At 38.6% G+C, this 18,625-nt stretch overlaps 13 protein-coding genes across 15 annotated transcripts; 8 read left to right on the top strand and 5 right to left on the bottom strand.

The window, feature by feature from the left end:
- Window positions 1-2: 2 nt before the first annotated feature.
- Gasu_50370 (uncharacterized protein) lies at window positions 3-2,043 on the top strand. Its single transcript, XM_005703908.1, has 8 exons — window positions 3-138; window positions 186-293; window positions 344-466; window positions 511-659; window positions 709-834; window positions 883-1,093; window positions 1,142-1,241; window positions 1,288-2,043. The coding sequence occupies exons 1-8, from the start codon at window positions 37-39 to the stop codon at window positions 1,491-1,493; spliced, it is 1,125 nt and encodes a 374-aa protein (XP_005703965.1). The 5' UTR covers window positions 3-36; the 3' UTR covers window positions 1,494-2,043.
- A 4-nt stretch (window positions 2,044-2,047) lies between these two features.
- Gasu_50380 (uncharacterized protein) lies at window positions 2,048-3,052 on the bottom strand. Its single transcript, XM_005703909.1, has 2 exons — window positions 2,842-3,052; window positions 2,048-2,781 (listed from the first exon to the last, which is right to left on the bottom strand). Exons 1-2 carry the CDS (start codon window positions 2,999-3,001, stop codon window positions 2,180-2,182), a joined length of 762 nt encoding a protein of 253 aa, XP_005703966.1. The 5' UTR covers window positions 3,002-3,052; the 3' UTR covers window positions 2,048-2,179.
- A 6-nt stretch (window positions 3,053-3,058) lies between these two features.
- On the bottom strand, window positions 3,059-3,962 carry Gasu_50390 (RNA-binding protein 8A). 2 transcript variants are annotated; one of them, XM_005703911.1, is made up of 5 exons: window positions 3,661-3,962; window positions 3,547-3,600; window positions 3,428-3,504; window positions 3,316-3,375; window positions 3,059-3,266 (listed from the first exon to the last, which is right to left on the bottom strand). In XM_005703911.1, exons 1-5 carry the CDS (start codon window positions 3,776-3,778, stop codon window positions 3,105-3,107), a joined length of 471 nt encoding a protein of 156 aa, XP_005703968.1. In that variant the 5' UTR covers window positions 3,779-3,962; the 3' UTR covers window positions 3,059-3,104. The 2 variants fall into 2 exon arrangements, with proteins under 2 accessions (XP_005703968.1, XP_005703967.1); XM_005703910.1 differs by having other exon boundaries at window positions 3,428-3,600.
- Window positions 3,963-4,112: 150 nt separating this feature from the next.
- On the top strand, window positions 4,113-5,383 carry Gasu_50400 (protochlorophyllide reductase). The gene is made up of 3 exons (XM_005703912.1): window positions 4,113-4,355; window positions 4,403-4,732; window positions 4,788-5,383. The coding sequence occupies exons 1-3, from the start codon at window positions 4,151-4,153 to the stop codon at window positions 5,303-5,305; spliced, it is 1,053 nt and encodes a 350-aa protein (XP_005703969.1). The 5' UTR covers window positions 4,113-4,150; the 3' UTR covers window positions 5,306-5,383.
- Window positions 5,384-5,387: 4 nt separating this feature from the next.
- Gasu_50410 (methionyl-tRNA formyltransferase) lies at window positions 5,388-6,522 on the bottom strand. Its single transcript, XM_005703913.1, has 2 exons — window positions 5,525-6,522; window positions 5,388-5,469 (listed from the first exon to the last, which is right to left on the bottom strand). The coding sequence occupies exons 1-2, from the start codon at window positions 6,497-6,499 to the stop codon at window positions 5,449-5,451; spliced, it is 996 nt and encodes a 331-aa protein (XP_005703970.1). The 5' UTR covers window positions 6,500-6,522; the 3' UTR covers window positions 5,388-5,448.
- Window positions 6,523-6,532: 10 nt separating this feature from the next.
- Gasu_50420 (photosystem II stability/assembly factor HCF136) lies at window positions 6,533-7,982 on the top strand. Its single transcript, XM_005703914.1, has 2 exons — window positions 6,533-6,951; window positions 7,002-7,982. The coding sequence occupies exons 1-2, from the start codon at window positions 6,573-6,575 to the stop codon at window positions 7,937-7,939; spliced, it is 1,317 nt and encodes a 438-aa protein (XP_005703971.1). The 5' UTR covers window positions 6,533-6,572; the 3' UTR covers window positions 7,940-7,982.
- Window positions 7,983-7,993: 11 nt separating this feature from the next.
- Window positions 7,994-8,842, bottom strand: Gasu_50430 (uncharacterized protein). The gene is made up of 4 exons (XM_005703915.1): window positions 8,664-8,842; window positions 8,493-8,615; window positions 8,396-8,438; window positions 7,994-8,343 (listed from the first exon to the last, which is right to left on the bottom strand). The coding sequence occupies exons 1-4, from the start codon at window positions 8,832-8,834 to the stop codon at window positions 8,048-8,050; spliced, it is 633 nt and encodes a 210-aa protein (XP_005703972.1). The 5' UTR covers window positions 8,835-8,842; the 3' UTR covers window positions 7,994-8,047.
- A 10-nt stretch (window positions 8,843-8,852) lies between these two features.
- Window positions 8,853-10,623, top strand: Gasu_50440 (uncharacterized protein). Its single transcript, XM_005703916.1, has one exon. It carries the CDS (start codon window positions 8,896-8,898, stop codon window positions 10,495-10,497), a length of 1,602 nt encoding a protein of 533 aa, XP_005703973.1. The 5' UTR covers window positions 8,853-8,895; the 3' UTR covers window positions 10,498-10,623.
- Window positions 10,624-10,632: 9 nt separating this feature from the next.
- On the top strand, window positions 10,633-12,523 carry Gasu_50450 (psbB mRNA maturation factor Mbb1 (plastid)). Its single transcript, XM_005703917.1, has one exon. The coding sequence runs from the start codon at window positions 10,683-10,685 to the stop codon at window positions 12,360-12,362; it is 1,680 nt and encodes a 559-aa protein (XP_005703974.1). The 5' UTR covers window positions 10,633-10,682; the 3' UTR covers window positions 12,363-12,523.
- Window positions 12,524-12,532: 9 nt separating this feature from the next.
- On the top strand, window positions 12,533-14,863 carry Gasu_50460 (hypothetical protein). Of its 2 annotated transcripts, XM_005703919.1 has the most exons (4): window positions 12,533-13,002; window positions 13,054-13,168; window positions 13,228-13,599; window positions 13,665-13,803. In XM_005703919.1, exons 1-4 carry the CDS (start codon window positions 12,555-12,557, stop codon window positions 13,777-13,779), a joined length of 1,050 nt encoding a protein of 349 aa, XP_005703976.1. In that variant the 5' UTR covers window positions 12,533-12,554; the 3' UTR covers window positions 13,780-13,803. The 2 variants fall into 2 exon arrangements, with proteins under 2 accessions (XP_005703976.1, XP_005703975.1); XM_005703918.1 differs by having other exon boundaries at window positions 13,228-14,863.
- Window positions 13,814-15,372, bottom strand: Gasu_50470 (uncharacterized protein). The gene is made up of 3 exons (XM_005703920.1): window positions 15,036-15,372; window positions 14,888-14,984; window positions 13,814-14,837 (listed from the first exon to the last, which is right to left on the bottom strand). The coding sequence occupies exons 1-3, from the start codon at window positions 15,239-15,241 to the stop codon at window positions 14,382-14,384; spliced, it is 759 nt and encodes a 252-aa protein (XP_005703977.1). The 5' UTR covers window positions 15,242-15,372; the 3' UTR covers window positions 13,814-14,381.
- A 10-nt stretch (window positions 15,373-15,382) lies between these two features.
- On the top strand, window positions 15,383-16,673 carry Gasu_50480 (peroxidase). The gene is made up of 3 exons (XM_005703921.1): window positions 15,383-15,934; window positions 15,985-16,050; window positions 16,106-16,673. Exons 1-3 carry the CDS (start codon window positions 15,518-15,520, stop codon window positions 16,514-16,516), a joined length of 894 nt encoding a protein of 297 aa, XP_005703978.1. The 5' UTR covers window positions 15,383-15,517; the 3' UTR covers window positions 16,517-16,673.
- A 259-nt stretch (window positions 16,674-16,932) lies between these two features.
- Window positions 16,933-18,310, top strand: Gasu_50490 (peroxidase). The gene is made up of 3 exons (XM_005703922.1): window positions 16,933-17,556; window positions 17,606-17,671; window positions 17,727-18,310. Exons 1-3 carry the CDS (start codon window positions 17,140-17,142, stop codon window positions 18,174-18,176), a joined length of 933 nt encoding a protein of 310 aa, XP_005703979.1. The 5' UTR covers window positions 16,933-17,139; the 3' UTR covers window positions 18,177-18,310.
- The last annotated feature ends 315 nt before the right edge of the window (window positions 18,311-18,625 follow it).

The raw sequence follows: 18,625 nt of genomic DNA on the forward strand, positions 1-18,625 counted from the left end.
ATTTGACTTGCATCCATGTTTAGATTTTGTTGAAAGATGGAGACTTGGAGCAATGAGTTTGATAGAGTACGAAGTAAAAGTCAAAATATGTATGAACACCTCAGCTCGGCAATAGAAGAACTGCAAAGTTATTATCAGGTTTGTATTTTTTGTAGTGACAACTTGAGATAGCCAACTTTTGTTAGTTGCAAGACAGTGTTCATTTTGAACCCCAACAAAGGAAGCAACAACTCCAACAGTTGAAGCGAATAGCAGAAGCCAAACAAAAGGAGTGCAATGCTGAACAAAAAGAAGTATGTTTTTATACAAGTTATACAAAGTTGCCTTATTTTTGTGGAGATAGGTATATGGGAGTCTTTCTAAACTTAGTAAGAGTGTAGATAAAACGGCACAGCAGTTGTTAGAAGGAGCTTGTTGTCCTTGTACCAAACTTCCTTCACATTGGGTTAATCAAGCTATTTGTCAGGTATTCCGTTGTTTTCTATTATTTTAGAGTTTCATTTTCTTTAGCATCTTTTCAGAAAAGGCTTATTTACTGTTGGAGAACAGTTTGCTGATGAAAGCGGTATACTTTTTCAAGATGACTTTACAGAGCCCATCAAGGAATTATATGACATTGTGAGTGCCATTGATGAATATCGTTTGGAACCTGCGATAAGGTATTTCAGGATTTTTCAGAGTTTTGTAAAAGTTAAAAGTCTCTTTTAGTTGGATTATGAAACATGCGGTTCACTTAACAAAAGGTGGGGATAGTTTATTATTTCGTTTGCATGAGTTGCAATATCTACAGTTATTAAGAGAGAGCAAGAATAGAGAAGCTATGGATTATGCCAAGTAAGTAGTTGTATGAAAGACTGAGTTACCTTAAGTATTCTTTCCCAGTAAGCATTTTCCGGCTTTTGCAGAATCCTATTTGTCGGAGATTCAACGACTTTGTTGCAGTTTATTGTTTATTGATCGGATAGAAACATCACCCTATGCTGATTTATTTTCGTCCAATTTGAAGTTAGAAACACAAGTAGAGTTTACCAAAGCATGTTGCAAGGTTTTAGGGATTGCTCAAGAGTCTCCATTATATTTAGTTACTAGTGCTGTACGTTTGTCATTTGATGAGTTGAAGCTCTCTTTTATTTTCTTTTAGGGTATTGTTGCACTTCCAGTTCTTTTGAAAGCAGCTCGTATATTTCCAAACAAAACGGAATGGAAAGGAACCGATCAACTTCCAGTAGAAGTGGAATTGGGTAAGTGAGTTGGGCTTATGAAATGAGTCTTATAAGTTTCTTCTAGGCAAAGCTTTTCAATTTCATTCCATATTTACTTGTCCTGTATCTCGAGAACAAAGTACTTGGGATAATCCTCCCATGTTATTGCCTTGTGGTCATGTTTTATGTCAAGCTTCCATTCAGAAGCTTCCTCGAGTAACCTCTCGTTTCAAGTGTCCTTATTGTCCTTCCGAACAAACGGTTAGTCAATGTCGAGCGATAAACTTTTGATATGTCTATTCATCCAATCGTAACGGGGTTCCATACAATGGTCATCAAAGTCATGAAAAGATTCCATTTTTTCCTTATCTAACAAAAACTCTTCTGTTTTCTCCAACAAAGATATGGGAATCGATTCCAACTTATCCTTTTCTATTTCCTTTGCATTCTCTCGAGAAGAAGATATCTGGAAGAATCGTAAAGGAACTTGACTTGTTCGAACATCTGGCACTAGTTTTCTATTATCCGACTACAACGTTTATTAGAGTACACAAGACTTAATACTCACTCTATACTTACAACCAACAACAATTTGCAAGTATCACATTGTTGAGAGACTTGGTTGACTAACCATAAACCATCCGTAGGTTCCGATGCATCAAAACGTTCTCCAGCAATATAACAACCTATGAGTGCAATATGTTGCTTCTTTGCTATGATTTGGGCAAGTTGTATTCCCACTTGTAACATAGGATTGGATTTCAGGTTTATGTGACTTAGTGGGAGACACTCATCCACAGTTATAGTACTTGAATACTTGTCTTCTGTGTAGTTGATGGTTCCTAACAATACACCACATACAGCTTCAGTTGCATATTTGTACAAGTGCATCACAAGTTGAATATAAGCCTCTTCTTTCCTCCACAGAACAACAACCTCATTCGACATTCCTTTTCAACAAGAAAGAAAATGATCTTTTATTCCAAACGAGTTTGTAATCTTTCCTTTTCAATGTAAGCAAAACCTTTGGGAAAAAACTCCACAATATGTTGTTTAGTAAAATAAAACATATTTTCTGCTTGTTGAATCGTATCCTCGACTTGATCAGGATCCACTTTTCGAATAAACTTGGCAGGATTTCCTCCCCAAACTTCACCAGTTGGAATACTTTGGTTAGCACTCACCACAGAGTGAGGAAGGATAACACAGTCCATATCAATATGTGCACCTGGTTCAATAACCGAATGAGCTCCAATACGAGTACGAGAATCTATAGTACAAGACTGCAGAATACTATGGGATTCTATCACTACCCAACTGCCAATATTGATGGGCTTCAGTTCTCCACTTCGCTTGGGAGGTACTACAGTAAGCACACAGTTATCTTCAATTACGGAGAATCCTGAAACAACAATCTCTGCAAAATCTGCTCTAAGAACAGAGCCATACCAAACTACCACTTTTTCTGCCAAATCAACTGCACCGATGACGCTAGCAGAAGGAGCCACAAAGGCGTTGTTGGCGTGAATAGGGCGAATGCGGTCTTTATCTAGAGCCATGACATTACGATGATTGGAACCTATTATGAATATATGGGAAAGAGTGAGTTATGTTGCTAGGAATGGGTCACTAGACTCACTCAAGTCTGGTAGAGCTACTCCAGAACACCAAGTTCTTTTGGCTCGCCACATCAAGGGTGTTGACTTGAGAGAAGACAAGTAGTGCATTCCATCAACTTGAATCCTTTTCAAAATAGTCCAACGGAATAAAGTTTGACTCAGTCTCGAATATAACAACATGACAAGGAGGAGGAGGAGGAAATGTATATGCAATCCAAAAAGAATGAAAAGCCTCAAGTGGTTCTGTCTCTTTTTCTTTTTTAAGCCGAGTGGGTTGTTCTCTTTACTTTTCACTACGTCTTCTAGTACTTAGACGTGTACCTAGTGGACCACGACTAAAGGCCCAAGAAACTTCTAAAAGTCGATCGTGTAACTCTGCTCCATTCAGAGCTTCAATAGCAGACTGTGCTTCTTTAAAGTGTTGGTATTCTATCAAAGCATAGCCCTAAAATACGGCTTCAAAAAAATGACAAGTAATATGGAAGAGATAGTACTTTGGTAAATCCTGTTCGGCGATCCAAGTTTAAGTGAATGTTCTTCACTTCTCCCAGTTCCTACACAAGTCTCCATAAATATCCCATCATCAACTCTATGCACTTTGCTTACAGAAAATTTGTCATAAATATCTTCTTCTGTACATTCCTCGTGCAGATTACAAGCTATCAAGATGTATCCTTCCACAGCTAAACCACATAAGTAATACAAACCAAAAACACTCTTCTTACACTTCTGTGGACCACTACCGTCTCTATCCGTTCCAAGACGTTCAAAGACACCACCTATGACACAAACTCTTCCATCAGGAAAGGGTCAAAACACACACAAGTCTTCCAGTATACCTTTTCCAGTATAACGACCTTCTTCATCAACATCCATAGCTGCACCAATACCTCTACCTCTTCCACGTTCTTCTCCCTTTGAGGTTTCTGAAACTACGACTTGCATTCGATCTTCCATATTCTTCTTCTCCTCCCACACACACACACACCAACAACAACAACAATAATAATAATAGATAGACTTGGGATGATAAATTCAAATGGAGCTCTTTCAAGTTTTTAGAGTAAGAAAACTTGTTAACTTTTTATCTACTCAAACAGACAAGTTGTTTATTCCATTTGAATATCACTTTGAAACAAAAATAAAGAATAGAAATGGATAAAAGCTCTGGTCTTCTTTACCATCATGATATGTATCCTTCACTATAATAAGCAATAGACTACTTTCCAATAGATACTTGATATCTATCAAGACTCAAAAGACAAAATCTAATATATTAATATTTATTTCTCAACTCCTTTTTCCATTACATATACGAAGTGGTGAAAGATGCTATGGGATTCTTATGGTTGGTATTCTTTAAGGGCTTGGCTGTGGTTGTTGTTTGACGTTATAACTTCACGTCTCATTCAATTGAAACCAGTAGAACAAAGAATATTGAATGATGCTGTAGTGGTAATTACTGGAGCCAATTCCGGAATAGGCAAGGAGACTGCAAGACTCTTTGTGAAAAGTGGCGCCAAAGTCATCTTAGGTATTTGTCTCTCGCTTCCTTTACCTCATTATTGACACTGGAAAAAGCATGTAGGAACAGTACGCTAGGATATCAAGTGAAAGAAGAATTTTGTGCCAAAAATAAGGCATTGGAAGCCAAAATATGGGTCTTGCCTTTGGACCTGCAAAGTACTGCCTCCATTCGAGCGTTTGTCGAACAATGGAAAAGTTTACAACTACCACTGGACTATCTAATACTGAACGCTGGAGTATTGGGTGTTCCTTTGAGTTATACAGAGGATCATGTGGAGATGCACTTTGGGGTGAACCACCTGGGACACTTCATGCTGACCTTGTTGTTGATGGAAAACTTGATACAAACAAAGCACTCCAGAGTGGTCATTGTTAGTTCACTAAGTGAGTTCAAGTGTGTTTTTTGTTTTGGGAAACCGAATTGATTTATTGGTTGTAGCTTATTTATTGGGTTCCTTGCGTTTGGATGACATCAACTACAAGAACCGTCGTTATAGAAGTTTTGAAGCTTATGCATCCAGCAAATTGTGCAATTTATTGTTCATGCGCGAGTTGTGCAAAAGATATAAAAGTGACCATCTAAGTATTGTCGCTGTTCATCCTGGTGATGTTCATACCCAAGTAGCTCGGCACTTTGGAAAATGGATTTATTATCTTTATGATAAAGTGGCAAGTGTATTTCTAAGAAGTCCAGAACAGGGTGCATTATCTGTATATGCTGCTGCAGTTGATCCTTATTTGAGTTCTTTTTCAGGAATATTTACGATGAATGTGGATCAGTTAGTTCCTTTGGCTGCGAATGCTACTCATGACGCATCAAGTAAATACTTGTGGAAAAAGAGTCTTTCTCTTATATCTTTTCATCCCAACGAAGTAGAAATGTTGCGGAGTCTACGTATTCTTGATGAAGATGAATATTTGCAATGTTTAGCAAATTGCAGTAGAGAAGAATCATAAAAGTCTTTAGAGATGATGCCAATCTATTTTTTCGCGTTGTATTTTCTTTCCTTGAAGCCCATTGTAGAATTCTCTAGCATTCATAATTCTTTTTCCACTTGCTTGTATTTCAAGAATATCCAACTGACTGCCATCGTCACAAGTCACACGAAGACCATCTTTTTCTGGATTGAGAACTATCTGATGGATTCCTAATGCAGGAAAGCTATCTCGACGAACCAAACGTGTTTTATAAATTTTCAGTTTTTGAGTTCCTTTTTGTTGGATATCGAAATTAGCAAAAGTTCCAATGGAGTCACCAAAGGCTCGAACTTTGTTATGAACATGCCAAGCGTTTTCATGGAAAGACAACCAACCTTCTTCTTTCTTCAGCTTAGGAGCATAAGTAGCTTCTTCTTCGTTTTGTTGCAAGGTTTGTACAGTTCCATTCAGAATGGAGTTGAAATGTTGCGCCAAAAGATCAGTACCTTTTAGAAACAAGTCTATTAATAAGGGTCCAGCCAATTCATCTCCATTTAAAGAAACTTTCTCTTGTGCAATAATAGGACCCGCGTCCATCTTGGTTACTGTGAATAGAATGGATACTCCTGTTTCTTCTATTCCTTGTTGTAAAGCTCTTTGCACTGGAGCAGCACCTCGAAACTTGGGTAATAGACTTGGATGTATATTGACAACTCCATATTTGGGTATATTTAAAAAGTTTGGCGAAAGTAGTTTTCCATAAGCAGCAGTAATAGCTATATCAGGCTCCCATTGTTGTACCTTTGATAGAAAGTCAGTATCTCTTATATTCTCTGGAGTCCATACGGGTATTTGGTTTTGAATGGCAACCTCGTGTACTGGAGAAAGATTCCGTTTTCTACTTGGCTTCTCACTAGGTGATTGAGTGATCACTGAGACTATTCGAGCATATGGATTCTGTTGAGACAACTCTAGCCATCTTTGTAAGGATTTTGCTGCACAAAGAGGTGTACCTAGAAAGAGGATGCGAACTCCTTTGTTGGTGTGAAAGTTTCTCGACATGTCAAGTGACCTGTTCTTTCTGGGAAAAGGTGAATAGGAACGAAAGTAAAAAGACAATTTCTTTGCATCCAGCGAATAAAAGCAGCGTCTTCCCAATAACCAACTATATGTAGTATAACAACGATGGCAAGTAATAAAACTGCTACCATCCATGTTGGTCAATCCTCTCATCTATAGCCATTCATTCTTTCTTTTGTTTGCTTTTGGAGATTGTGGCAAAATACAAAAAGAAGAAGAATAGATCATGTGTGGATGGTTTTCTCATCAAAAGAAGATAAACCACTCTCTATCCTATGCTTGGGTTTACTCTATTTCCTTTCGTTCGCCGTCAACTCGGTTTTCATTGCTTCCAGTTGATAGTTTTCGAAAGAAGACAGGTCGACTGATTTGCACTCGTTGCTGTTCAACTCTCAACCATCACCCACATTCTATAGAAAGAAGATGGGTTGAGAAACTTCCAAGAAGATGGGTTTTGAACAAGTTGTTTCAAGTTGTCGCTGCTTTATCTTTGCAATCTATAGGCAGTTCAGTTGAAGCAGCGATGGGTTCCACGGTGGACCCATCTTCCTCGCATGAAGCAGCTTGGAAACCATTGAGTGTTCCAACTCAATCACTATTGTTTGGTGAGTATTTATGTTTGGATATTGATCAATGCTGATGGTATTTTGAATAGATGTAGATATGGATAGTAAGAGTCATGGTTGGTTGATCGGTGCGAATGGTACTATTTTGGAAACTCACGATGGTGGAGAACATTGGGAACCACGAACTTTTGATTTTCTACGTATGGATGAAGAAATCAATTATAGATTCGAGTCCATATCTTGTTATGGAAATGAAGGTTGGATAGTAGGAAAGCCTCCCATCTTGCTCCATACCCAAAATGGAGGAAAGGATTGGGAACGAATTCCATTATCTTCCAAATTGCCTGGAGAACCTGTATTGATAACAGCGCTTGGTCCTAATCGAGCTGAGTTGGCAACTACTGCAGGTGCCATATATACTACGGATAATGGAGGAAAGAATTGGAAAGCCTTGGTAAAGGAGACTATCGATGCAACGTTGAATCGAACGACAAGTTCTGGAGTTACCGGTGCTTCTTATTATACGGGCACTGTGATTTCTATTACGAGAGACTGTAATGGATATTACTTGGCTATATCATCTCGAGGTAATTTTTATGTGACTTGGCATCCTGGACAAGAATATTGGACTCCACATCCTAGAGACTCCTCTCGTAGAATACAATCGATGGGATTTGTTCAAAATGATATTCACAAAGGTTTATGGATGGCTAATAATGGAGGATTTTTAGGATTTTCTCCTCCCAATCCGAGTTTGGATACCGTTTCCAGCATTCCTTTTCAAAGAGTGGATATTCGAACAGGTGGTTATGGCATATTGGATGTTGCATTTCATCAACAAAAAAGAAACGAAGTCTGGGCTTCCGTTGGTAGTGGTATTCTTTATCGAAGTTTTGATGGCGGAAAGCATTGGGAAAAGGATCCTTGGTTGGATCATTTGGGTAGTGTTTTGTACCGGATTAAATTTGTGGAAAATTCAGGTTTCATATTGGGAGCTAAAGGAACTTTGCTTCGTTATAATGGCTAAATAAAATGTCTCTATTGAGATGAATATATATAGTTTTTTTCGTTGATGTGTATACATTTCTTTCTCCCATTTATTTATATGGATATATACAATATATATATATATATATTATCCTCGTCTACTGTTATCCGTTAGTGACTGTAGTTGTTTGTAAAGTTTGTCTTGTTCTACTCGCAATGTCAACGTTTCTCTTTGCAAGTTTTCCATTCGCATTTCCAATGATTCCAATCTCTTCCATATCTTTGAAATGACGTCGTCTGAGGTGTTACAAGTCGTAGTTGTCGTTCGTTGTGGACTGGGAAAAGAAGATGCAACTTTGGCAGCTGATACAATATTTTGTAATTCGATGGTTCCCGTGCTTTTCACTTTGCGATGGGTTTTATCCTCTGCGGCCTCTTTGGAGCCTAGGAAACGCACACATATAGGACTCGCATATACTCCATTCGTTTCACTTACCTGAAGAAGAAGTGGAAACTGCTAAATTACGTGCTTGTGCATCCTTTAAGAAAGATTATGAGTTATTGTACCAAAAGAAAACTGTACACGAACTAACATAAATGACGGCCATATCGGTAGTCATTTCCGACATGGAATGAATCAAGTTACCGTTATGTGCGGCTTTCAACCACGCTGGTCGACAAGGTAGATGCAGTGTTTGTTTGATTAACAACTTTACCTAAAACTACCGTGAAAACAAGTGAAACGCAAGTGGTGCATAACTTACGTCGTCCAAAGTACGACAAACATCGGGAGTAAATTCCATACGAACACCTTTTCCATCAACTGGTTGTCCATCTTCGTACAAATAGACAACTCGTGCACCACTTGGTTTCGTAGTATTGCTATATGCAGCGGAGGTCTTTTGTGAAGCGTTTTTAGAAAAGAACGCTTTCATCCAAAATCACAAAAGAGAAGAGAGTAATTTGATGAAGAAGGAATCATCAACGGTGTCGTCAATGCCTTATCAAATATCGAGCAAGGCACGAAAAAGAGAAAATGCTCGAGATGATACAAGTTGGAGTGAATCTACGGACAGTCAGGATGATGAGGAAACTTCGGACGCTAGTGAAGATGACTATGCCAAGAGACTTACAAAGAAACTAGACTCGCAGATTGCACGAACCTATCAACTGTTGAAAACAAAAGACCCCTCTATTTATGATCAACAAACTCAATTCTATAGTGAGGAAGAGGAAGACTCGGATTCATCGATGGAACCCTTGAGTTACGACGACGACAACAAGCCCGTTGCGTTAACTTATGAAAAGAAGATTGATGTGGATAGTATGAAAGATGCGTCTAATAAGGCTCATTCTAGAGTAACTTTGAACAAACCAAGTAATAATATTTCTCTTTACGACCCCGAACAAGTGAGACTGAAACAAGAAATATCGAATATTGCGGACTCGCTACCACAAGGCACTACCGATGAGTTTCTCACAAGAAAGGAATCTAGTCAGGATAAAGACACTTTGGAAGAAGAGCATTGGATGCGTACTATTCAGGAAGCTGAAAGGAATCAAACTGCGGAAGAATATTTGTTACACTCCTATTTGGAAAAGGAGAAGCCTGACGAAGCGGAGCGATTCTTGAGAGACTATATTTTGAACGATGGTTGGATAAAAAATATACACGAAGCTCCAACATCAAATAGTGTCATTCATAATATAGAAATAGATGAACAAGATGCAGAATTTGTTGAGAAACAAGAAGACTTTGAAGCCGCCTATAATTTTCGATTCGAAGAACCGAATTCCACCGAAATAGTTTCATATGGTAGGAATATATCTTCTTCTTCTCGACCCAAGGAAAACAAGAGAAAGAAAAAGAGAGATCGAAGAGAAATGAGAAAGAAAGAGAAAAAGCAGAACAAATGGAAGGAATGGGATCCGCTGAAGAAAGAGAAGAGGGAAAAGATACTTTGCAGAATAAAGCAAGTATTGGAGGTTTGTGAGAAACAAGGGGTCTCTTATTTCTCATGGATAGAACAAGATGACGACTTGGATATCAACCAACATAAACAAAAAGTCAAGGCCATATTGGATGAACAAGATGAATCTTGGTTGAAAACGTACTTGGAATCAGAATCTAGTGCACCAAGAAAGACTAGCGAAGGCTTAGAAGGCTATCGTGAAAAAATATTGGAAATTGATCGACTGATTGATGAGTATTTTGAACTCGAGTTGGAAGATGTTGTTGATGATGCACCGATTCGGTTTCGATATCGTCCAGTGGAACCGGAAACTTTTGGACTTGAAACAACAGATATTCTTCAGATGGACGAAACCGAGTTGAATAGACTGGTTCCTCTGAATTATGTCACTTCGTATGTTCAACCAAAAGGTCTTTCCCGTATTCGAAAAAGAGTAAAGTGGATCAAGAAACACAATTCACTTTTATCCAACAACAATAAGACCACAGATAGGAAGAAGAGAAGGATAAAGAATGATGAGTCAAGTTCTCGAGGTCATACTTCCAACGAGACTAAAGAGAGTTACAAGGGACTGCAACTTTCTATAGAGAGAATGAAAGCATATGGCTTGAGATCTGTAGAATGATATGGTTGTGAAGCCTTATAGAGACTTGTGGATATGACCTTGGAATATCCTCAGCAGCTTAATATAGATATGGCACTGGAATTTCTATGAAAATATAAATAAACACAAGATAGTCTTCTGCCTACCATCCACCACTCAATTGGGTTAAGGAAGAAGTGGATACATTTCAATCTGAAATTGGGTTTATGGCGAAGAGGAGCCAAAGTTGTCAAGGTCCGAGTGATCACAAAGAAGGAAGAGTCATGGCTTTGCTTGGTTACTGTCAAAATCTCTTCATAAAAGAACTTCACAACAACTGTCGAAATAGTCAAGTTGATATTTGTAGTATATCAAGGAGGCAGTATCTGGGAAACTCGACAATATCTTACAAAAAGCCCCTCTTTTATAGAAAAATGGTTTTACACTATTCTACAGTTAAATGTACTTTATCTTCAATGGATACTTCCGGAGCAAAGGAAATTTCAACTACAATATCTGAAAATGGCGCTGTTTATCCGCCATCACCTGCTAAAGGAGAAGGAAGAGGAGATGCAGCGCTGGAGAACGATGAAACCAATTCATCGAACAAGTCTAACACGGTATCGAGTGGGAACCAAGAAAACGGCCATCTTACAGTTTCACAAGTTACAAAGGACAGTTTAGAGAAGAAGAAGGACGATGAGGAAGCACCTTTACAAAAATTCTTGGCATCATCTCCTGCACTCAATTTCGTACTAAGGCTTACAGCTCAGGAACAACAAATATATAGAGATATGCAGCTTGTTACAGATGCTGAAAGCATTCGACAACGTGGAAAGGAGTTTGTTGCCAAAGGACAGACTCATTTGGCTATTTATTTGTTTCGACTAGCCATCGTAAAAGAACCATCTTTTGGGAAGGCTTGGCAAGACCTCTCCAAAGTGGTTTTAAGAAAATTTGGTATCTTTAAAGCGAAAGAAATATTACTGGAAGCTGTGAAAGTGAATCCTAATAACCAATTCTTGTGGAAATCCTTGGGATTGTTCGAACAGAGAACTGGTAATATTGAAGGTGCTCGAAATGCTTTTCGAACGGGAATTGAAAAGGATCCTTTGCATCTTCCTCTATACTCTGCATGGGCACGAATGGAATTTTATTTAAATAACTATGAAGAATCTCGGAAAATATTTCAATCTGGAGTGGAAAAGGATCCCAGCAATTCTCGATTTTATCTTACTTGGGCACAGATAGAGTTACGTGCTAAGAATTATCCAGAAGCTGCTCGTCTTGTCTCTCTTGTGGAACCATTGGAACCCACCAATGTCTATCTTTGGCAAACTTATGCTCAGATAGAAAATGCTCAAGGTCATCTGGAACAAGCCTATAACTATTACTTGAAGGCTCTTGACTTGGATCCCAACAATGTAGTTGTTTTAGAATGCCTTGCAAAATTGGAAGCCAAAAAAGGTAATGTTGAAGAATCGAGAAGCATTTTTAGAAAAGCCATTCAGTTGGACGAGAAGGATGCCCGAATATACGCATGTTGGGCTAGTGTAGAACTGGATTGGAACAACACAGATAAAGCTGTTGAACTTTTGCAACAGGCTCTGAAGATCAATAATCTAGATTCCTATCTATGGTTACAGTATGCAGTCATTGAGCACAGACGTGGAAATGTTCCAAGGGCACGAGCTCTTTTCAAACGAGGTGCGGATATCAATCCTTTTGATTGGTTTCTCTGGGAAGAATGGAGTCACATGGAAGCCAAAGAAGGAAATCAAAAGGAAGCAGAACATCTTTCCAAGAAGAGCGTCAAAGCAAGGTTGCGAAGTATTGGAAATAATCTATCAAGATATGAGCGCGAATCCACTTATGGAAACTCCTTTCAAGCAAGCTATGTGTCATAAGGAAATTCACAATATCCATAGTAAAGCAGTACATGAAGACCTTTTGAATAGTTTCCAAGGTTGATAAAGTTGAAAGTAGGATGAGAAACACATCTTCATTACTTTTTTCAAAATAAAATGTAATTTGCTTATGACTGGAGAGGAGAGTAATCCATTTTCAAGTGAAGTTTGTAGTTGGGCCTAGTAGCAGTGATGATCAACTTGACAATATTGGACCAACTTGTATGTGAACACTACTTATTAGAAAGGAAAAAGGATGACATAGAAACAGAGAGTGAATTGTATTTTAGAGAGTTTGTAGAAAGTATAGACAGTTTGCATAGCAAAATGGCTGCACGTCTTGCTCTAGAAGAGATAATAGATAGTGTCGCCAAAGCAACTACAACCAAAGTAGTACAACTACTTCGTGAATGGCAACCCAAGCTTTTAGAAGATACTAGGCTCCACTTCCAGTTCTTAATCATGCAACTTGCAGATAAAATTGAACAACATGAAGAAGAAGCGGCGTTGGAGTTTTGTAGGAAGGAATTGGCTCCAAAGGCACTGAATGCATACTTGGAAGCTTACGATGACTTTAAAAGAGCGTTGAAATTCTTTTTGAAGCCTGAGAGAATACCTTATGAAAGGCAGATACTGGCAGGTAAGTCCAAGCTTTTTCGTTGGCAATTCTGACACTCATACACATTTGTAGATAAATTGTTTGCAACCTTTCAGGCACTCAGTGGTACTACAGACTCTTGTTTCTACACTTGTTTGAAATACTTGATCAATATTGTTTGTGCAGAAGTGGGGACATCAAAGACAGAGTATGTATTGTTGTTTCCACAAACTATACTTTGCTGATTGGGTTACTTCTTTGTTGCAGGCTTAACGAGGAAGCTTATCAAGCCATGGCTTTGATAATACCCAACTTAGCGGAGCGGCCACTACCTATTGAAGGTTATCGAGAATTTCCAGAGTCCGATATTCAAACTTTGAAAGATGCCTTGAGGAACCGAATAACTCGAGACGATGCAGTTCTAGCCCTAAAATATGCCAATGGCGACGTAAAGAGAGCTTTGAAGAACGAGTTGAGTTTGATTCACTTTGACGATGATTTAGTATCTTCCTTGGTTGAAGACTATATTGAGTTGAGAGGGTTGAGAAGAAACATAGATGGCTCAAAGTTTAGCCATCTCCTAGTCGAAGACAAGATTGAGGATTCGCTTTCTTGGCAAGTTGTTATACAGATGATTCGGTATTGTGCTGAACGTCGAGATGTTTTTACCATTCTCAAGTTGTTACGGCAACTATACCCACAAGTGCTCGAAAAGTATCCAAAGCTTCAATTTCGTTTATTACAGTATTGTCTTTATCACCTATTGGAAGAAAGAAGATGGACTTGTGGATTGCAAATATTAAGAGAAGATATGAGTAAAATGACGGAGAGATTTCCTCAGCTGTATCCGTGGTTGAAGGAGAGTGCTTTTATTTTATTTCTTTATGATTTGGAAGGATATCAATTTCTTGAAAGGAAAAGACTTTGGAAGCGCTATTTTGAGGAGCATATCAATCTACCAGCAATAGCAAGTTCCTTATGTACCATTGTGATGGAGGCCAATTCCATTTATGAACCTCAGTTGGCTAAGAATTTACGTTTTTATTTGTTCATTCATAAAGAGTGGTGTGCAAAGAATCATTTGGATGATCCTTTTGCAGAATCCTTATGCATCGATGCTTTAACACAGGTGGATAGTCTGTTGGAGCAAACAATTAATGATCAAGACTATATTTTTAACATAGATTTAAGTACCGCAATGAAGAAAGATAACTGTGTGGAAGATACTACAAATAGTCAACAGTCCACAGAAGAACAAGTGATATTGACTTTGATGGAATTTCTTGCTATTTCACGTGCTGAGGCAATTGCCTTGTTTAATCAGTATACTGGTCCGTCAAAGGATCCTGCTTATATTCTAAATACATTGTTATCAGAAATGTAAATAAATGGTCAACTACTATCAAGAAATAGATAATACGTTATTCATTGTCATATCTTGAATTTTGAGAAGACACTTTTTTCCAATCAGTGGATAGCACCTTTCCTTGAGACTCTACAAAGGACTTTACCATAGCTCGACGAGTATCTTCATCAGATTTCTCATAAATATCACGAAAGAAAGCTAAAAGGTCTTTGCTTTGATCTTGCTCTTCGTCATCGTCCTCTTCAACTGCGAATTGTTTTGGGAACCTCCCTGACTGTAAACTTGCTGTCTCCCTTGAACTGTAACTGGACTGAGTATTATCTGAACTCTTCAACGTTGCCCCACTGGTTAATTGTTTCCAAAGTAGACCCTCTTCCTTTTTCTTCATTTTCAACTCAACTTTTTGAGGAAAGTAAGTCACCAGCGACTGTTCAGCCACAACAGGGTGGGAAAGTTCCCAAGTTTGTTCATAAATACTCTTGTCTCGAGCACTAAACAAATTCACTGTTACCTATCCACCCAGCCACGTGAGAAAAGGCAATCATTGTCTTCAACTCTTACGGTCTGTTGAGTGAAGGTGACGTTTGACTCGTCACGGTCCACGTCTTTTATATACAAGGTAAGAGATACAAAACTGCCGTTTTGAAACCAGTCCTCCCTGTATATCTTCAAATAAAACCTCTTTCAAGCAAAACGAAAAAAAGTTTACCTGAAAAGACTCTTTTGACTCATTGCTTCAAAACTACCACCCTTGGAAAATCTGTTGCCATAGAGAATTACCAAAGTGATCATGGAAAGTGAGTCATCTCCTTCATCAAACAAGTTGCTGTTAATGGTGGTTCTTATTTTCGTTTCATTTCTTCCTATAAAGCATAATTTTGATTCTCCATTGAATCCTATCGCTTCATTTGCCATTTGTGGTGTCTTTTGCTTCTCTGGTGGGGTCCCAACGTGTTTGGACACAAAGGAATGGCCAAATCCTTTCGTTATGACAAATTTCTTCTGATTGAAATAAAAGTTGCAAGTCTACAAGTCCTTTACAAATTTCTCTTCAACTGCTATTTTTATTTTGTTAACTTCTCTCTCTTGTCGATGAACAGGGCAAACAGAATACTTGTCTGTACCGTTCTAGTCATTTTGGCAAAAATATGTATCACCTCAGCTACCTGTTCTGATACGGTCATGTCTCAGATGCAAAATATATTTGTCCAAAATTTCACTCAGAATCGTGCACTAGCTCCATTATGTCTTAGAGGTGCTTTTCATGACTGTTGGAATGGCTGCAACGGAGCATTATTGCTACCAGAAGAAATAAGTAGAAGTGAAAATGTCGGCTTGGAACCCTTGAAAACTTATTTGGATCCATTTCTCAATCAGTTTACTTGTGTCAGTGTGGCTGACCTGATCAATTCGTGTGCTGTTACTGCAGTCAAGTTTCTAGGTGGTCCAGATGTCCCAGTTACTTTTGGCAGAGTAGATACTGGAGTTCCTGACCCCAATGGACTTCTTCCTGCTGGCACATTGAGCGTACAAGAACTCATTTCTGCTTTTGAACCTATTGGGTTTGACTCGACGGAAATTGTTACTCTTTCTGGTGCTCATTGTGTGGTATGTATTCAATGTTCAAGTAGGAAGACTACTAACTGCTATCTACTAAGGGTGTATGTGAAGGTCAACCATTTTGTCCTGGACAAAATACAACTTTTGGTAATCATTATTACGTCGTAAGAATGTGTTTTAAAAAAGAATCCAGTCATATCTCACTCCTTTTTATTATAGCAACTTCTCAATGGAGAATTCGAAGGAAAGTTACAAACCGATATGGACTTGCTTCAAGATAGTACCATGAAAAGTGTCGTGCAACAGTACGCAGCAGACCAACAACAGTTCTTTGATGACTTTGCGAAGACCCTTGGAAAATACATATCCAGAATTCAATGCAATCAAACGTCAAATGGACCATGTCCTTTGGATAGTAGCAGTACAAGTTCACAACCTTCAACAAACAACAATAGTCCTCAGCAACCATCAGAATCGGCTCCTACCTCTACTGCTAGCAGCAACCCCGAAGAATTTCCTCCCTTTGGACTACCTAACTTTGATGGTCCCACTTCCTTATCTTCGCAAGGCCAAAGTAGCAACCCATCATCTGGTGCAAGTTCAGGAAATTTCTTTCCCGTCTTCATTTAAGATGCTTTTCTAGCAGTTTGTCCAAACTTCCAAAGAGATTGTTTCAGGACATGATTATATCCATGTTGTTCTGCATATATTTTCACGAAGTAAAGCTAGCATAACACAATGTTATTCTTTCTGTCTCTTTGGTGATCATTCAAGTTGAATGGATTCTTTCAGAGTAGAATGATGTAAGTACGCACTTCAAATTCTACATCATTCTATAGTTTGAGGTTTTTAATCATGTATTATTTATCATCCAAATATCAGCGCAACCTCTACCACTTGTTGATAGTGTTCTGTTCGTCTCACCCAATGGCTTTGTGTAAACACATTCCACTGAAATCCTTCCAATGGACAAAAGTGGATTCATCTTATTATCAACGTGGCAGCATGAGAGGGTGGACACGATGAAGAAAAATTGCTCGACCCAAAAATAGCATTCTTGTCCACTCGGCGATCCACAAAATTACACGTTTTTTTAAGGATTGAAGACGTTCGTCTGGAGTCTTCTTTCATTTTTGGATTGGAAAATGAAGTACATCGTTGACAAGAGAAGAGTTGTCTTTGTACTCTTTGTACTTTGCGCAAGTCTTGCAGCGGTGGCTAGAGCCCAATGTTCCTCAGAAACTATAAGTCAAATGCAAAGTATATTTGTACAAAACTTTTCTCAAAATCAGGCTCTAGCTCCTATGTGCCTACACGCCGCTTTCCATGACTGCTGGAACGGCTGTAACGGTGCTTTATTTATGCCTGAAGAGATAGATAGGCCTGAGAACGCCGGGTTACCTCCTCTGAAACCGTACCTGATGCCGTTTACTTCTCAGTTTCCTTGTATCAGTATTGCAGATTTGATAAACTCTTGTGCTGTAACAGCTTTGAAGTTTCTCAATGGACCCGATGTACCGGTGTACTATGGACGACTAGACAGAAATGTCCCCGATCCAACTGGTCTTATTCCTGAACCAACTATGAGTTTATCTGCTCTTATTAATGCTTTTAGCGCCATTGGATTTAGTAAAGAAGACGTGGTCACTTTATCTGGAGCTCACAGCGTGGTAAGTGGATGAATCAAAAATTCAGATGCGAGTCCTTATATTAAGAAAGGGAGTGTGTCACGGTATTCCGATGTGTCCTGGTCACAATACCTCATTTGGTAACCACTATTACCAGGTTAGTGAATGTGCATTGATTTCTTTATCCGCTCTGTTCTGAGTAGTTGAAATAGGAACTGATTGAAGGAGATTTATCCGGCAAGCTACCCACAGATGTGGAGTTGTTGGAGGATAATACTATGAGGAGCTTAGTACAGCAATATGCCAACGACAATTCTCAGTTTTTCTCGGACTTTTCTCGTGTCTTTGGCAAATATATTTCTAGGATACATTGCAATCAAACCTCTACAGGTCCTTGTCCTTTGGATGATATCGGCAATAGCACAACTAGCACTTCTACTAGCAGCGTTACCAGTAGTGTTATTCCAGTAGTTGCTTCTCCTAGCAGTTCATTTCCATCATCATCTAGCCCAATTATTATAGGATCCCCAATCGTTATTAGTTCTTCTTCTAGTAGTAGCAGTAGTACATCCTCAAGTGAGTCGTTCCCTCCAGTTCCCCCTATTTCTGGACCTTTTTCCAATCCACCGTCTAATCCAGGTGGATCCGTTCTTTCTGTGTAAAAGAGAACATATTAAACAGAGCTTCCTGTGAAAGAGATGGTCCAAAGTGACCCATTATCATTGTCATAAAAACAAAACATGTTATGATAATCCATTGAAAATATCTTTCTAGTAATGAATATGCAGCGAAATGAACTCTCTAGTAGACAATAGTATTTTTTCTCTTCGCGTTTTCTTTCTCTGAATGTTTTCACTCCCTAAAGTCTTGCTTGATTGTGAAAAGGAGGGAAGAACTATAAAGTATTTGGCAAAATTGTGCTCTGTGAGAAGAGATATTCATACACTGTATATAAAGTTATGCATGTCTCAAGAGGGTAAAGTGATTGCCATTTCACAAAAAGGAATAGAATCATTTTCTTCCCTTTGCATAATGGCTCCAGTTTCTTCTTCAAAAACTGAAAATCTTGGTATGAAAACAGTTTTCTCATCACTCCAAACTTTGAAGCAAG

This window comes from Galdieria sulphuraria (genome assembly GCF_000341285.1).
Source record: "Galdieria sulphuraria unplaced genomic scaffold scaf_48, whole genome shotgun sequence".
Lineage (NCBI taxonomy): Eukaryota > Rhodophyta > Bangiophyceae > Galdieriales > Galdieriaceae > Galdieria > Galdieria sulphuraria.

What these genes read in the sequence shown, in the direction of transcription:
- Gasu_50440 (XM_005703916.1), top strand. Translation starts at nt 8,896, where the DNA reads ATGCCTTATCAAATATCGAGCAAGGCACGAAAAAGAGAAAATGCTCGA.
- Gasu_50410 (XM_005703913.1), bottom strand. Translation starts at nt 6,499, where the DNA reads ATGAGAGGATTGACCAACATGGATGGTAGCAGTTTTATTACTTGCCAT. An exon ending in AAATTTATAAAACACGTTTG is followed by an intron (nt 5,470 to 5,524) that starts GTTCGTCGAGAT and finishes TTCTCAATCCAG; the next exon opens with AAAAAGATGGTCTTCGTGTG.
- Gasu_50370 (XM_005703908.1), top strand. Translation starts at nt 37, where the DNA reads ATGGAGACTTGGAGCAATGAGTTTGATAGAGTACGAAGTAAAAGTCAA. An exon ending in AACTGCAAAGTTATTATCAG is followed by an intron (nt 139 to 185) that starts GTTTGTATTTTT and finishes AACTTTTGTTAG; the next exon opens with TTGCAAGACAGTGTTCATTT. An exon ending in TTAATCAAGCTATTTGTCAG is followed by an intron (nt 467 to 510) that starts GTATTCCGTTGT and finishes CATTTTCTTTAG; the next exon opens with CATCTTTTCAGAAAAGGCTT.
- Gasu_50380 (XM_005703909.1), bottom strand. Translation starts at nt 3,001, where the DNA reads ATGTTGTTATATTCGAGACTGAGTCAAACTTTATTCCGTTGGACTATT. An exon ending in AGTAGCTCTACCAGACTTGA is followed by an intron (nt 2,782 to 2,841) that starts GTGAGTCTAGTG and finishes TATTCATAATAG; the next exon opens with GTTCCAATCATCGTAATGTC.
- Gasu_50420 (XM_005703914.1), top strand. Translation starts at nt 6,573, where the DNA reads ATGTGTGGATGGTTTTCTCATCAAAAGAAGATAAACCACTCTCTATCC. An exon ending in AACTCAATCACTATTGTTTG is followed by an intron (nt 6,952 to 7,001) that starts GTGAGTATTTAT and finishes TATTTTGAATAG; the next exon opens with ATGTAGATATGGATAGTAAG.
- Gasu_50390 (XM_005703910.1), bottom strand. Translation starts at nt 3,778, where the DNA reads ATGGAAGATCGAATGCAAGTCGTAGTTTCAGAAACCTCAAAGGGAGAA. An exon ending in AGGTCGTTATACTGGAAAAG is followed by an intron (nt 3,601 to 3,660) that starts GTATACTGGAAG and finishes TTTGTGTCATAG; the next exon opens with GTGGTGTCTTTGAACGTCTT. An exon ending in GCCGAACAGGATTTACCAAA is followed by an intron (nt 3,267 to 3,315) that starts GTACTATCTCTT and finishes GCCGTATTTTAG; the next exon opens with GGCTATGCTTTGATAGAATA.
- Gasu_50430 (XM_005703915.1), bottom strand. Translation starts at nt 8,834, where the DNA reads ATGAAAGCGTTCTTTTCTAAAAACGCTTCACAAAAGACCTCCGCTGCA. An exon ending in CCGATATGGCCGTCATTTAT is followed by an intron (nt 8,439 to 8,492) that starts GTTAGTTCGTGT and finishes TCTTTCTTAAAG; the next exon opens with GATGCACAAGCACGTAATTT. An exon ending in AGTTTCCACTTCTTCTTCAG is followed by an intron (nt 8,344 to 8,395) that starts GTAAGTGAAACG and finishes TGCGTTTCCTAG; the next exon opens with GCTCCAAAGAGGCCGCAGAG.
- Gasu_50480 (XM_005703921.1), top strand. Translation starts at nt 15,518, where the DNA reads ATGCAAAATATATTTGTCCAAAATTTCACTCAGAATCGTGCACTAGCT. An exon ending in TTTCTGGTGCTCATTGTGTG is followed by an intron (nt 15,935 to 15,984) that starts GTATGTATTCAA and finishes CTATCTACTAAG; the next exon opens with GGTGTATGTGAAGGTCAACC. An exon ending in TTGGTAATCATTATTACGTC is followed by an intron (nt 16,051 to 16,105) that starts GTAAGAATGTGT and finishes TTTTTATTATAG; the next exon opens with CAACTTCTCAATGGAGAATT.
- Gasu_50450 (XM_005703917.1), top strand. Translation starts at nt 10,683, where the DNA reads ATGGCGAAGAGGAGCCAAAGTTGTCAAGGTCCGAGTGATCACAAAGAA.
- Gasu_50490 (XM_005703922.1), top strand. Translation starts at nt 17,140, where the DNA reads ATGCAAAGTATATTTGTACAAAACTTTTCTCAAAATCAGGCTCTAGCT. An exon ending in TATCTGGAGCTCACAGCGTG is followed by an intron (nt 17,557 to 17,605) that starts GTAAGTGGATGA and finishes ATATTAAGAAAG; the next exon opens with GGAGTGTGTCACGGTATTCC. An exon ending in TTGGTAACCACTATTACCAG is followed by an intron (nt 17,672 to 17,726) that starts GTTAGTGAATGT and finishes TAGTTGAAATAG; the next exon opens with GAACTGATTGAAGGAGATTT.
- Gasu_50470 (XM_005703920.1), bottom strand. Translation starts at nt 15,241, where the DNA reads ATGGCAAATGAAGCGATAGGATTCAATGGAGAATCAAAATTATGCTTT. An exon ending in AGTCAAAAGAGTCTTTTCAG is followed by an intron (nt 14,985 to 15,035) that starts GTAAACTTTTTT and finishes GAAGATATACAG; the next exon opens with GGAGGACTGGTTTCAAAACG. An exon ending in TCACCTTCACTCAACAGACC is followed by an intron (nt 14,838 to 14,887) that starts GTAAGAGTTGAA and finishes CTGGGTGGATAG; the next exon opens with GTAACAGTGAATTTGTTTAG.
- Gasu_50400 (XM_005703912.1), top strand. Translation starts at nt 4,151, where the DNA reads ATGCTATGGGATTCTTATGGTTGGTATTCTTTAAGGGCTTGGCTGTGG. An exon ending in TGGCGCCAAAGTCATCTTAG is followed by an intron (nt 4,356 to 4,402) that starts GTATTTGTCTCT and finishes CACTGGAAAAAG; the next exon opens with CATGTAGGAACAGTACGCTA. An exon ending in GGTCATTGTTAGTTCACTAA is followed by an intron (nt 4,733 to 4,787) that starts GTGAGTTCAAGT and finishes TATTGGTTGTAG; the next exon opens with CTTATTTATTGGGTTCCTTG.
- Gasu_50460 (XM_005703918.1), top strand. Translation starts at nt 12,555, where the DNA reads ATGATCAACTTGACAATATTGGACCAACTTGTATGTGAACACTACTTA. An exon ending in TGAAAGGCAGATACTGGCAG is followed by an intron (nt 13,003 to 13,053) that starts GTAAGTCCAAGC and finishes ACACATTTGTAG; the next exon opens with ATAAATTGTTTGCAACCTTT. An exon ending in GTGGGGACATCAAAGACAGA is followed by an intron (nt 13,169 to 13,227) that starts GTATGTATTGTT and finishes TCTTTGTTGCAG; the next exon opens with GCTTAACGAGGAAGCTTATC.